Genomic DNA, 15,079 nt, shown 5'->3' on the forward strand with positions numbered 1-15,079 from the left:
TTTGGAGACTACATCAAGAAATTTGAAGCTAACGAGGATAAATATAAAGCTCTTGACAGAAGGAACCCTTCCTGAAAGAGAATAGGATCTTTGATTCTTGTCAAGAGACTAAGGCAGCTCATAAAACTGATAATTGGAACTAGAAAAGCAGTTCAACTGGTATGATAATAGTTTTGATTCAGCCAGTGGATGAGTGCACAAACACGAGAGTCAAAGGATAGGGTGCAGGTGCAGAGGCCCCTCCTGTCCATGTACTCAGAGCACAGCCCCACCAGCAGTCGGGAATGCACTCATTCTTGCTGGTATTTTTCTCTCTCCTCTCTTGCTGTCAGCTGTTACTTCTTGCTGCCAACAAAATGTCTCAAGATATTACTTTTTCTTCGTCTTTCTAATTAATTTTCCACTTCTAATCTGTTATATGCTTAGTTGATCTTTTTAGAATTGTGTCTAGAGTAAGTAAGTTCGCTCTGCAAAGAGCATTTTTAAGTGTGAGGTGCCCAAGATTTTAAACTGGGTTACTGGTAACATCTGATCTTTCTGCGTGTCTCTTTGGATTTTTCTTGTTCTAAGTTATTTTATAAGTATCCAAGATTCCCAAGTAGTTAAATTCTGGAGAGGTTAAAAAAAAAAGTCTTCCTATGTTTCCATTTTTGACTCATATTTTATATATTCTATACATGGTAAGTGTCTAGTGTGATCTTTAGGTTAAAGTGCCGACTTAGCTTTTGCCAAGGGCTAATTGATTGTTAAACAGTACTATATAATCCAAACTACTGACTTCGTATACGTATCTTTAATAAGAGGAAAAATGAAGCCCAGAAATTGACCAGTTGAACTTAGACATTACAGTATGAACTATGAAATATACCCTTTGAAACAATGGAAAGCAAGGACAGGATTCTACATCACGGGGACTATTACTATGAATTGTAAAGGCCAACTTTTATGCTTAGGAAGTTGGCTAGAGGCCGAATATTAATGTCAGGGTCTGAGTCTTTCCAGAAACACAGTTTATTCTCTTGTTTATATTTTGCTTGTTGTCACTATTATGTCGTCTTGTTCTCTTTTGTGCAGTTAAACATGTCAAAATGTCCCACATCTTTTGTTCTGCTGTTATTCAGCTGCTTTATATTAAAAATGCCTCAGTTCTTTTAAATTGTTTTCCAGAATTTTGTTTTGCAATAACTACACAATGATTTTGTTTTTATGAAAGGTTAAGTTTGATTTCATTCATGAAAAAGAAAAAGAAATCTACTTTGAAATTCGTGGTTCTGTTAAGTCTGAAAAGTATTTCAGGCTAGTAATAGCCTTCTGTGAGTTAACAGTGTTTTGTGTACAAGAGATTTGCTTCTAAAATGCCACATTTTTAAGGTTATAATATTCTTGGAAAGTGGGAGAAAGTATTCACATCAAAGAAGGCATTTTTATTACTTTGGATTACGCAAGACTTTGGCCAGCCTCCTTAGCTTCATCTGTTTAAGGGTTCATTTTCGCTTGTTTGGCACAAGTCCCAGTGGAGGCCTTCAGAATTGTGGTTAGCAACATGAATGAATCACAAACTGTGGACTAGCTCTTCAGTTCGTAGAGCTGGCTTACTGCCAAAAAGACAGTGCCTTATATGGGGTCAGGGCAAAGCTGTGATTCGTTGAGCCCTGCATTGTATAGAAAACATACTTGTGATGCCTGTTTGCTTTCTTTTAAAATAAAACAAAACAAAACAGAAAAAGCAGCAGGCTTCCAAGTCTATCAGAATAGGAAGTAACAAAATAGTGTGCAGGTTTTACTAATGACAGAGTTAAGCAATAGAAATATGGCTCTGTATAGTTAAAATACTAAAGGTAGAAGTTGGACCTTTTGACCTCCTCAGCCAGCCTGTGAGGTAAGAGATTGAAACATTTGTTAGACATCTGTTGTCTCCCTGCCCTTATTTTGTAAATGGTTTAATAAGATTAAATAACTAGTCATATGTTCACATGGTTACCATGCCACTGGTTTTGGTATCAAATAGGTACTTTGAAATTAAAGCATGAATAGTTAACTTTGTGCCAATCCTTTTTCTTTCTCTCTCTCACTTTTTTATTTTTTTAAATTTAGAGTTATGTAACTTTCCAGAAACTGGAATATTGGAACGGTGAAACAAGAATGAAATTTGCTCTTCAGAAAGTCAGAAATTTTTCTTATATTCTTAGGTTGGAGAAAGTAGTTGTTACTAGTTCTATTAGGAGGAAGAATATTAAGATATTTTTAAGTATAATTCATTTGTCTTTGTAATTCTTTTCATTTAGGCAAATACTCTAGCTGGATCTTCTCTTAGTCAGGCATCATCTCATATATATGGCAATAGAATAAATCCAAATTCATCAATGGCAGCTCTTATAGCTCAGTCTGAAAATAATCAAACAGGTAAGATTTCAAGAATTTTTAAACTCTAAAATTCTGTTCCCTTCCCCCAATGTAATTTTTACCCCCTTCAGGTCATTTGATTTGAAAGATCTAAAGGTGTGGTTAATAAGTAAAATCTAAAGGGTGGGTGGGGGGTGCCCCTCCCTTTTTAAATCAAAAGAATCACAGTTGGAAGTAAATAGTATGCTGTGCTGCAAAATAGTGATGTGCTTTTTTACTGTCTGAAATGTAAATGTTTAAGCAGAGCCATCAGCAGGCAGGAATGCTAGTGTCTCCTGTGACTTTTGTGATTGATGTGTTCAGTGCTCAGTTCTGTGCAATGAAAGTAACATAACACTGGGCTTTTCTGTGAATAGCCTCAATCTTTATTTGCATAATTCATGAAATTGCATTACACAAACTTGGTAAAAAAATCCTGTTAGAGAATTTCTACAGTGTTTAGTAATCCTGTGAATTTTTACCAGTTGACATTTTGTAGCGTTTGCCTCTTGTACTGTTTTAATGAGCCACTGGATTTGCTTTGTCTCATTCCATCCTTAAGGATTTGTTGACATGTCCAAGTAGTCATGCCTGTTTGGGGGAAGGGAATGGGTTTAGCAGTTCACCAAGAATGGATCAGTCATGTCTTTACACTTTAAGGGTCAGAGGTTACCTGACTCAGAATAAGGGGAGGACAACCTTAAAGAGGCCAGATAGGATGATTTTATAAGGAACTAACTGTAGGGGAAATACAAGTTATTTTTCAAGCAGAGATATTCGGTGTTACCTAAGGAATATTTTGAAGAAATTAATTTCTTTTTCCTTTTAAATACAGAATTCTGTATTCCTACTTGTTATTGTCCATTTGGATATTTAGTGTTATGTGAAATGATCCATATAATAGATACACTTTTAGTGTGTAGCTCTATGTAATACATATGTATTTTATGACTTGTCTTGGAATGCAAAGTGTTAAAATATACAAAGCATAAGGATTTGCTGTGATAAGCATACAGATTAGCTGTCCACAGCTGTGATTCATTACTTTAACCGTAGAAATTAAAAGTGGCTGAGGGGAGGGTACTGCAAATGGAAACCACGCTTCTGAGCTGTAAAATTGAAAGGAATGAAAGAACGAACATAATCCATGGCCTTCTCCACCCACAAAAAACGTGTAGGGACAATGCCTTACATGCCACAGTTCAGCAATTCTAAACTAGCAACATACTAGATCTTCTACTTTCATAGGAACTGCAAAGATAGTGGTAAAGGTTTTATGTATGTTTTAGAAAAAATCAGGGCCAGAGCTTAAAACCTGTTATCTAGTGAGAGTCACTTTATCAGCTGTGAAATATTTACACTGCAGATCAAGAACTCGGAGACAATAGCCGCAGCCTTGGTGGCAGAGGAAGCTCACCCAGAGGGAGTCTCTCACCAAGGTAAGCGTTATTTGCACTGCAAAGTATCGGCAAAGGAAACATTTTGCGATTTGGAAACTTCTTTAACTCATATCAGCAGAGCATACATTTGTGAGGCTATAAAAGCATTCTATAGATAAGAAGCATGTCTGGACAGTCAAGAAAAATGATTCTAAATTGACTTGAATATTAATTTAAACACATGGTTAGATTTGTAAGCTTTGTAAAAGATATACCTTTTCTTGGATTTCTAATGAATTTCAGCTCTCTTGTATATTTAGCTCCTGGTACTATTAATGTATTAATTTGGGTAATTCTTTTTGGTTAGAAAATAGTCTTAAAAGTCTCTTAGGGCTTCCCTGGTGGTGCAGTGGTTAAGAATCTGCCTGCCAATGCAGGGGGGACACGGGTTTGATCCTTGGCCCGGGAAGATCCCACATGCTGCGGAGCAACTGAGTCCGTGTGCCACAACTACTGAAACCCCTGCGCCTAGAGCCCATGCTCTGCAACAAGAGAAGCCACTGCAATGAGCAGCCCGTGCACCGCAAAGAAGAGTAGACCCCGCTCGCCACAACTAGAGAAAGCCCCCACGCAGCAACAAAGACCCAACACAGCCAAAAATAAAAACAAAACAAACAAACAAAAACAAACAAAAAAAGTCTCTTAAAGCTGCAGACTCCAGGCTTTCAACTTTGGGTTCCAGTTTTAGCTCTGTTGTGGGCAATGCACTTAACCCTTTAGTCTCTAGTTCCTAATTCAGTAAATGAAGTTCTTGTAGCTCATCTCTGAAATCCCTCTAGTTCTTAAAATTGTCTGAAGCAAAGTATAGCAAATATGTTACATTGTTCTGTGAAATTATCTTAGATATTATATGAAAGAGTTCAGGTACCATTTATTAATATATAATATATAAGGTTATTCCTGCAAATAGCACATTAGGCTATCGTTTTATTAACTTTATTCCACTCTCAACTCCTATACCTTTTTCTAGTTTGTTTTCTCTCTGTTCTCTAATTTTGTAAACTGCCTCAAGCATAGTATTAGATTGGGTGAGAATGGAGCAGAAGGAGGAAGAAGCCCATTCAAGAATCTTTTTCAACTGTGGAAATTTTAAAATTCTATTAAAAATAAAATTTTTTCTGCCATGGCTACCGTAAATATCACTGTTGTTATGTTGCTAATATATATGGGAATGTCTGTTAAGGAACATCTTTAACGTTAGAGAGATTAGTCCAATAACCTCTAATTTTGCTATTTTCTAGTGCTGCATCAGTAGTGCCTTTTTTCTAATCCCTGAGTGAACTAAAGGTAGTATTGTTTTTCCTAATTGAACTCTGCAGAAAATTAAATAGTATTCTTTTGAAACTAGGAGTTTGAAGTACTATTATAACATCATCTGACCAATTTATAATTTATGCTGTGTTACTTCTGTACTGTTTTATTCTTTTTTTTTCAAAGAAGAAAGTTAATGGATTTTTTTTGCTCATATGTTTAGTGGAGGAAGCGTCTCTGTGTTCTCCTTTTTCTTTTTTTAAATTTATTTTTGGCTGCATTGGGTCTTTGTTGCTGCGCTTGGGCTTTCTCTAGTTGTGGTAAGCGGGGGCTTCTCTTCTTTGCAGTGCATGGGCTTCTCATTGCGGCGGCTTCTCTTGTTGTGGAGCATGGGCTCTAGGCGCGCGGGATTCAGTAGTTGCAGCGCACGGGCTCAGTTGCTCTGTGGTATGTGGGATCTTCCCGGACCAGGGCTCAAACCCGTATCCCCTGCATTTGGCAGGCGAATTCTTAACCACTGCGCCACCAGAGAAGTCCCCGTGATCTCCTTTTTTTTTTTTTTTTTTTTTTTTTTTTGCGGTACGCGGGCCTCTAACTGTTGTGGCCTCTCCCGTTGCAGAGCACAGGCTCCGGACGCACAGGCTCAGTAGTTGTGGCTCACGGGCCCAGCCGCTTCACAGCATGCGGGATCTTCCCGGACCGGGGCACGAACCCGCGTCCCCTGCATCGGCAGGTGGACTCTCAACCACTGTGCCACCAGGGAAGCCCCCCTGTGTTCTCCTTTTAAACTTAAAATATCATGCAAGCTACCTAGAAATTATTCAGGATTCCTTACTGCAATTTTGCATTGTGCAGTTCTTCGTGTTTCATTAGCTAAATGGTATTTAACACAAAAAAATGGCACTAAATTACTTTAGCACATATTTCCAACTGTATATTATTCTTTAAAAATCAGCCTGAAATATAATGGCCTAAATTATCCTGGCAATAATATACTATTTGGAAAGGGATGGGCAGCTGTATGTAGCATGTGATGTTTACATGTGGAATAAAAAGCCTCATTTGTTTAACTTCTAATTTAAAGAGATTTTTGGAGAGATGCATATCAGGGATGCGGCAGAGCACTCTCAGGCTGTTGGAAGACCTGAGCTGTAGCCCAGCTCTGTCACTTACTAGCGGCGTATCTTTGGACAAGTCACTAAAGCCCCATCTTGTTTCCTCAGATAGAAATGGAGCCAGTAAGGCAGGTTTTGACTTCTCACTAGGTTGTTGTGAAGTTAACTGGGTGGAAACACTTCAGAAACTCTAAAGCCCTTTACTAATTTATTATATTTTTATGGAGGCTGGAGAACAGAAATGGCCACATTTACTTATTTAAAACAAAAAGTGGATGAGAGAACATAACATGTTCATCTTAATATAAGTGATACTTGTTTTGGAAGAGGTTTAAGTTGTTATCATTTGAAGTACAGATGTAAGACATTTTAGAAAAAATTTGTATAAAGGGCTCAAAAATTGCTTTGGTCTGGATAATGTTCCCTAATTCTAAAAATACTTGAAACTAAGTATTTTTGAATTTATAACAAAATACTCCTTCAAAATTGTTTAAAAATTCTTTTTACTGATATTTGAGATTTTGTGGTTATGAATTAAAATGCTCTCTACTTTATTATAATTGTACAGTGTCTTTCTAGTCCTGTCTTTCTCCCTTTTGTCTTATAAAGTTGCATCAAGTTCTTTTACAGCCTATTTCAGAGATTATTAGTGGTGTGTTTATATATTTTCTAGTGGTTTTTAATTATTGAGCATGGCCAGCTATTCCCTTGATTTTTACCATTTGGGGAGGAAGGATGGTAATTACTAAATTTTAGGGTAGATTATGGTTTTATTGTTCTAACATAGGCAGCCCGGTGTTAGAAAACTTGTACAGGAGAAGGCTCAGCGTAAGGTGAGAAATGTGAATGTGCTTCCTTCAAAGGGTCCTTCTTCTGTTTAACCTGAGGATTAATGTTTCCAACAGGTCCCCTGTAAGTAGCTTACAGATCCGCTACGATCAACCAGGCAACAGCAGTTTGGAAAACCTGCCCCCAGTAGCAGCCAGCATAGAGCAGCTTCTGGAGAGGCAGTGGAGTGAAGGACAGCAGTTTTTATTAGAACAGGGCACTCCTAGTGACAGTAAGTATTCTCTTCTTGTCTTTAAAGAAAGATCAATAGATGGATGGATGGATGGATGAACAGATAGGTGGATAGATGTTGAAGTCACCCTTTATCAACAATAGCATTGAAATTATGATATGTCTTACATAATATGGTGAGAAAGTGTAATGTAGTGGCTCAGTAGAACAAATGCTACAGGTTTACTGCTTGGACTTGAATTTTGTTTTTACCTGTTATTAACAGTGTGATCTTAGGCAAGTTTCTTAATGTCATTGTGCTTTTAGATTTCCATTTGTAGGATGGGAATAATTACCTATATCATAGTATTGTTTTGAGGGTTAAATGACATAGAATATATAAAGAACGTTGCCTGGCTCATGGAATTCACTGGTTTTTGTTACTTTTTATAATTATTAAAATATTGGTACATTGTTTCTCCATTGTACTTTGTTCTAATCAATTTTTAAAAGTTTTACTAAAATATGAGTTATAGCTTCTTTTAGCTTAGTTGTTTGACTCAAACTTGCTCATCTTTGGAGAATTTGTTTTAAAAAATGTGTATAGTCAAGTATGGCCAACTGTCTTGATTTTACAGTTTGGGTGAGAAAGGAGAATAATTACTAAATTATATATATAACTTATATATATTATCTATATCATTTACTTGCTAAATTATGTAATATATATTACATATACATATTTAGTATTTTTACAGTTTTAAGTATTAAGGAGAGCCATGGGTGAAAAATGCCAAACACAAAAACTGTTACTACAGATACTGTTAACTAGAGAAGTGGCCTAATGTTAAGGATATATATATATCTGGGGGAAGGAAATAATAGGTGTTTTGGTTTGGTTTTTAATCATTTTGGGGGTGGGAGGTATAAGCTTTTGCTGCTTTAATTTTTTAAAACAAAACAAAATATTTTGCTTATTGTTACACAGGTGCCACAAATTGGTATTTTTATGAATGGTGCTCTGACAAAAAATGCTAATTGTGAGGAAATTCATGCCAGGATAATCCTTTGAACATGATAGCTGGAGGACAGGTTTAGCTTAGTCTTACTGCATCTCATTTGGGTATACTAAGGGTTTATTTGTGGGATCTTGAAGAGGAGGGATAAAAGTTAAATCCTTGGGAAATGACCGTATGTGTCTGTACCAGTAGAATTGTGTGTTTTCAAGGCCCTGAGGGCATGTTAAACAAATACAACTTTTTAATACATAGAACTTTTAAAGTGTCATTCACTGCAGCATCACACAGGCCTCTCTCTGCTGTGTCGAGAGGGCTGAGAGCTGTGGCAGGAACGGAAACGGTATTTGAGGTGGTAAGGCAGGACAGAAGCTGAGCCTGTATGCAGATGACGTGCCTTCCCATGGAGCCGGGAGAGGGACTGCGGTGCACACACACTGCTCTCTGCTGGGCGAGTGTGGATCCACAGGCCTAGCGGCTGGGCTTCCTAGTCCTGTGTCAGGTGGCTTGCTTAACTCAACCAAGCAACAAACAAATACTTGTGCTCTTTATTTGTGGCAAAGGATATTGGTGTGATTCTTTGCCCTTTGAAATATGATTTTAATGAAAAATCATGGCGAGCACCTTGAATTTTTAATTAGGTTTTCATTTTGATGAAAATAAAGTGTTCTCATGATTTTTCTTTGAGAATGGAAATTACCTGAACTAGGTTGGGTTTTTTTGGTATGTGGCGACAAAGTTTCCACATGGTATATCTAGGAACAGTATCTCTTTATGCTTACATAGGTACAAATATATTATGGTATATTTATATCTACATATAAATTTAGGAATAGAACCTAGTCACTTAGAAATGCTTTATAGAATTTCTACTTTTCTATTTTAATTTATTTCTAAAGTTATTGACACTTAAGTCCATAAAATTACCTAGTCCTGTGTATGAAATTCTTTATTAAAAACCATTCAAATGTCTGCTAGTTTTAGGAATGCTGAAGTCATTACACCAACTTCAAGTAGAAAATCGAAGATTAGAGGAACAGATTAAAAACTTGACTGCCAAAAAGGAACGCCTTCAATTATTGAATGCACAGCTCTCAGTGCCTTTTCCAACAATAACAACAAATCCCAGCCCATCTCATCAAATGCATGCATTTTCAGCACAGAATGGTAAGTATGAATTTATTGTGGATCTAAAGAAAGTAGGATGGACTTCCATTATCTTTTTCATAATAACTGAATGATAACTGGTCACCAGTTATATGCAGATGTAGAAAAGGAATGATAAATTATTTTCTATGAGCATAAAGAATCCTGTTCATGTAGAGAACAAACGTATGGACACCAAGGGGGAAAGTGGTGGTGGGGGGATGAATTGGGAGATTGGGATTGACGTATATACACTAATATGTATAAAATAGATAACTAATAAGAAACTGCTGTATAAAAAAATAAAATTCAAAAATTCAAAAAAAAAGAATCCTGTTCAGTGTTCAATTTGAATTTGCTCTAACTTCTTTAGTACAGAATTTAATGGTAAAATTTAAATATGTAATGATCTCTTTATTGATTTAAAGCCATGATATTCAGTATAGATAAAGATTTTTTTCATTCAAATTGGTCTTAAGAATAACAAGACTTAATATTTAAGTGTTTTTAATGCGGGCTTCAGGGTAAGCTTTTTTAGACAAGCCTTTAATCTTACACATAATGTAATTTAACAGGTAAATAGGTTTCTTTTTCTTCGTCTTTTTTAATCTAGCTCCTACTACTGATTCCTTGAACAGCAGTAAGAGCCCTCATCTAGGAAACAGCTTTCTACCTGATAATTCTCTTCCTGTATTAAATCAGGTAATTTGGGTGTGGTTAGTTTCATTTGTGTGTTTCACTTATGAACAGTAGTATATCACATTAGATGGTTTAAAATTATTTTAAACAGTTTTGCTGTGTTGTTTACAACTTAGTTTCTATTCTTTCTTACATTAGGACTTAACCTCCAGTGGACAAAGCACCAGCAGCTCATCGGCTCTTTCTACTCCACCTCCTGCTGGGCAGAGTCCAGCTCAGCAGGGCTCAGGCCTTAGTGGAGTTCAGCAGGTCAATGGTGTGACAGTGGGGGCACTGGCTAGTGGAATGCAGACTGTAACATCCACCATTCCTGCCGTGCCTGGAGTGGGTGGAATAATTGGAGCTTTGCCAGGTAACCAACTGGCAATTAATGGCATTGTAGGAGCTTTAAATGGGGTTATTCAGACCCCTGTCACAATATCCCAGAACCCTACCCCCCTCACCCACACAACTGTACCACCTAATGCAGCACATCCAATGCCAACTACACTGACTAACAGGTAAGAAACTTACTTAAATACCTTTTGGGTTTTTTAGTGCAACATGGTACCAGTGCTGTCCATACTTTAGATTGGGATTTTTAAATGTGTTCCTTGTTAGATGTACTCTAAGAAATTAAAACCCACCAAACTTAATATATTATACCAAGAGCCATTTATTTTTGACACTTAAGTAATTCAGGTTAAAACAAAATTAAATCACCTTTCGTAACAAAGCATTAGGTATATTCTATACTGAAAATTTCAGTTTTGATCTGTGATGTGTGTTTTAAATGCTAATTTTTCTTATCCCCGTGTATATTGCCTTCATGTGTCATAAATCCTGAAGAAAAGTAATATTATAATGAAGATCACATAGGAATGTTGGTTTCTTAAAATTCAGCTGTGTAATTTTGTTAGCTTTGTTGTCAAAGATTTTGATATAATATGAAGGTCAAATATTTATCTTGAATTTCCAGGGAGTGAGACTCACTGTTTCACTGTAGTGGAATTTCATTTGAATGGCAAAGCCATGTTGTTATTGCACATACTTTTGAGAAATAAGTCATTTTAAATGGATTTGCAATGGATAGTAGTAAACTGTTTCTTCTGGCTCTCTTTTCATTGGTGCTTAATTTTACCGACCATTGGGAATGTAAAAAAAGTTTAGGTCAAATCAATTAGTAGTATGTTTGGATTCTTTCTTTGTTTTAAATATGTGTCACTTAGTGTGGGTTAAATTATCCTTGAATGATTAAAAATAAAGTATTACATGTTCATGTTATAAACACATGTAAATTTTTATTCCATAAAACAACTGAGTGCCTGCTTGGTTTACAGTATAAAGGGAAACAAAACATTTACTGACAATGTGAATTCTTGTTTACCTGTATATGTGCAGAGAGAGAGAGAAAGAGAGATAAAAGAAATTTGTGCATCATTGTTTTCAAAAAGTGTTATGGTTAGAAAGTTGTTAAGTTATTAAACATCAAATTGAAACAATTGTTCATTTTACATTAAAAAAAAACATTAAAAGGTGTACGGTAGAAAGTAAGAATTTTCATCGTTTTTCAGTGCCTCAGGACTCGGATTACTTTCTGACCAGCAAAGACAAATATTTCTTCATCAACAGCAATTCCAGCAGTTGTTAAATTCTCAACAGCTCACACCAGTAAGTTCTTCCTTTTGATAATACTTGATCTTTATTAGGAGCAAGTGATCCAAGCTATAATAACTATTCAGCATAGGTATAGATTGCCCACTTTGTGAAATGACATTGTGCTGTAGTCTGTGATACCTGCAGTTACATTATATTGATTCATTGACAAATACTAGAACGTGGTCTGTGCAGCTCTGGTAGACTCTGTATTTTCATGGAGCTTCATTCTGATAGGGGCGATGGACGATAAATACATACACACCTTTTGGTAGTGATGAGTACTGGGAAGGAAAATGCAGTAGGATAAGGTGGTAGATAACAGTCGGATGAGAGCTATCTTAGATAGGATGGTCCAGCCTCTGAGTAGGTGACTTTTGAGCACACACCTGAATAAAAGTTGAAGGAGCATGACTTTCTGACATGGGGGTGTGTGGAAGAGAACATGCACTCAAGGTGGAGGGACCAGGGCCTGTGTGCTGTGTGACTGGGCTGGTGTGGAGGAGAGCAGTCAGACGGGTGAGCGTGGGCTGCAAGGTTGTGGGCTGCCTTGTTTGGCTCTCCATGGCATGGAATTTAGATTTACCTTAAGTGTGATGGAAAGCCATTGGTGATTTTTTTTTAAAAAACCTTTCTTTGTGGAAATAAACATTCAGGTGTATAAGAAGTAGAGAGTATGGTATACTGATTGCCTAGCTTTAATAATTATCCCAGTTAAAAAACTCTTTTTTCGTATATCCTCATTTTTCCTTTCAGAATTTTAAAGAATTAATTGTAGGGCTTTTGTTTGTTTGTTTGTTATTTTGGCCGCGTAGCATGGCATGCAGGATCTTAGTTCCCTGACCAGGGATCGAACCCGCGCCCCCCGCAGTGGAAGCTCGAAGTCTTAACCACTGGACTGCCAAGGAAGTCCTGTAACTGCAGGGCTTTGAACACAATAGTGACATGACATACAGTGACGTTTAGATTCGCGGGATTCTCTGAAGTCAGTAGGGAATGAAATCTAATGTCTCAGGACTGAGCCCTGGGCACCCTGGAGGAGGAGAGTAATCTAGTCAAGGGTCTAGGGAAAAAGTGGCCAGTGAGTTAGCACAGAGAGTGGTGGCCTAGTTCCGTGTGAAGAAACATTTCAAGAAAGGGAGGACTCAGCTGCGTAGAATGCTTCTGGTGAGACAAGTAAGAACTGCCCATTGGATTTGGGTGTCTGGAGCTTTTTGAGAACGTGGTTTTGCTGAGAAGTGAAAAGCTTCACTGAGTGGTTGGGAAGAAAATAGGAGAGGAAGCGAAGATGGGGTACAGGCAACTCAAGATATTTTACCGTAAAGAGCAGAGAAATGAATCGGCAGCTAGCATTAGAAAGACGTGGTCTAAGGGGGGTAGTTTCTAATCATTTTGAAAATGACAGCGTATGTGTATGTTGATGGGGAATTTTCTGGTGCAGAGAGGAGGGATAACGCCAGGGCAGCAGAGCTCTTCAGCAGAGAGCAGCTTCCCCTGTGATAAGAGGGAGGCAGAGAGGCTGTCGGTGGGTTTTATGACAGGAGGTTGAGGAAACCCACTTCTAATGTTTGTAGTTTTTAAATGGGAATTATAAGTAAAGTCATCAGCTGAGGGGGATAGGGATATTGTAGTTAGAGGAGAGAAGGAAGGTGTGGAACATATCTTGGAGGTGGGGAGAGAACTAAGGCAGATGTGGGAGGGTGTGTCTACCACACCTCACTGCTAGGAGAACACCCATTTAATTAACTTTGGGGTTTCAGCCTTTGTTTGTAACTTCTTTCTAAAATACATCTACCTACTTCCTTGCTTTAGTCAAAAATGTATTGAAAATGTCTGTTTTACAATTCTGGATCATTGTCACTGTCACTGTTCTTAACAGTGGTATAAGGATAGAGTCTATATAAGTTCTTAAACGCTTACACTAAAATGTAATCTTGTTTTCTTATCTCTTGCCTCATCTTAATATGAAGTTCTGGAATTCAGTGTATTTGGGGTTCTTCCTGTTAATCAAGATTTTACTCTAAGAACAGCACATACAGGTGTCTCGTTTCTGGAATGTGGTTGATCAAGGAATTTTTAGCACAAATTATTACCCAGAGACCAGGAAGACTGAGTGGATTAGACTTGACGTTTCCTTTGCAGCCCAGGTTGTGGCGTGAGGTTTGTTTATTTACAAGCATCAAACTTCACATAGTCAGGAGTGGTGCTGTGAGGCACCTCCCTCCTCCCACCTTAAGGAAAACTCTTGCTCCACCTCCTCCTGACCCTCCTCCCCACCAGCTGCTGCCCCATGCTCAGCCCTGTCCATTTCTGCCTGGCCTCCCCTGACCTGGTAACGGCTTCTGCCCACTGGAAACATTTTCTTCCCTTAGCTCCCAAGATACCACATTATCTTGGTTTTCTTCCTACCTAACTGGTTCTTCCTTTTTAGCTTCCTTTTCTGGGTCCTCCTCTTCTCCTCAGCCCCACTCATTTCAGAGCATCCTAGAATTCAGGATCTCCTCCAGCCGCAAAGCTTTAAATACTGTCTGTGCTGATACCAACGTCTCCAGCCCAGGCCGCTCTCTGGAATTTCAAGCTCCCATGTCCACTGCTTACTTAGTTGCCACCACTTGGCTTTCTTAATAGATGGTGCAGGCATAATTAATGTGTCCAAACAGAACTGCTGACCTTCCACATGGCTGCCCCACCTCAGCTGATGCACCTCCATCCTTCCAGCTGCTCAAGCAGTTATTCCTTCACCCCTCTCTTTTTCTGACACCTCACATTGAATCCATCAAGAATCCTGGGTCAGGTTGTGTCGCTCCTCTGTTCAAAACCTTCCTTTGCCTTCCCGCATTACTTTGAGAAAAACCAGAGCTCTCTCGGCCAACACTCCAGGCCCTCATCCTTCTCTGGCCTCCTTCCTGCTCACTGCACTCCGGCCCGGTCTCCTTGCTCATCCTGGGTCATGCTGGGTGTGCCACAGGGCCCCTCGGCACTGGCTAGCACTCTCTCTGCCTGGAACCCACCCACCCCTGCCCCCCCATATCCACATAGAGAATTCCCTCATCTCCTCGTGTCTGTGTCCAAGTGAGAACCACCCTGACCCCCGCCCCTGCTGTCCTCTCTCTTACACTCCTGTTCCCCCCGACCCTGGGCAGTACTCATTTCCTAACATTTCTTCACCCCAGAACAGTGCCTGGCACATCATAGTACGCGCTCAGGGGTGCTCACTGGAAGGCATGGTCTCATAACCACATCAAGAAAGCACTCTTTCTGTTGGCATGAATGAGAACTTTAAAAGTTATTTTAAGTACCCAGAATTATGGGAGGGATTTCACCATGCAGTGCATTTTAAAGCCAAATGCAGGCCACATGGCTGCTCTAAGTTGCCATTCTCCTTGATTATCATGGG

The 15,079-nt window shown here is 38.5% G+C and overlaps 1 protein-coding gene across 7 annotated transcripts in view; it reads left to right on the forward strand.

Moving 5' to 3' along the window:
• MLLT10 (MLLT10 histone lysine methyltransferase DOT1L cofactor) overlaps positions 1–15,079 on the forward strand; it is a 249,207-nt gene that overhangs the window by 230,222 nt on the left and 3,906 nt on the right. For all 7 annotated transcript variants that reach the window (XM_060161293.1, XM_060161275.1, XM_060161303.1 and 4 more), the window contains 7 exons: positions 2,286–2,403; positions 3,749–3,821; positions 7,093–7,247; positions 9,181–9,369; positions 9,962–10,050; positions 10,186–10,547; positions 11,601–11,697. In XM_060161293.1, the coding sequence (XP_060017276.1) occupies positions 2,286–2,403; positions 3,749–3,821; positions 7,093–7,247; positions 9,181–9,369; positions 9,962–10,050; positions 10,186–10,547; positions 11,601–11,697 (1,083 nt within the window). The remainder of the gene's footprint in view (positions 1–2,285; positions 2,404–3,748; positions 3,822–7,092; positions 7,248–9,180; positions 9,370–9,961; positions 10,051–10,185; positions 10,548–11,600; positions 11,698–15,079) is intronic.

This window comes from Lagenorhynchus albirostris, chromosome 1 (genome assembly GCF_949774975.1).
Source record: "Lagenorhynchus albirostris chromosome 1, mLagAlb1.1, whole genome shotgun sequence".
NCBI classification, from domain to species: Eukaryota; Metazoa; Chordata; class Mammalia; order Artiodactyla; family Delphinidae; genus Lagenorhynchus; species Lagenorhynchus albirostris.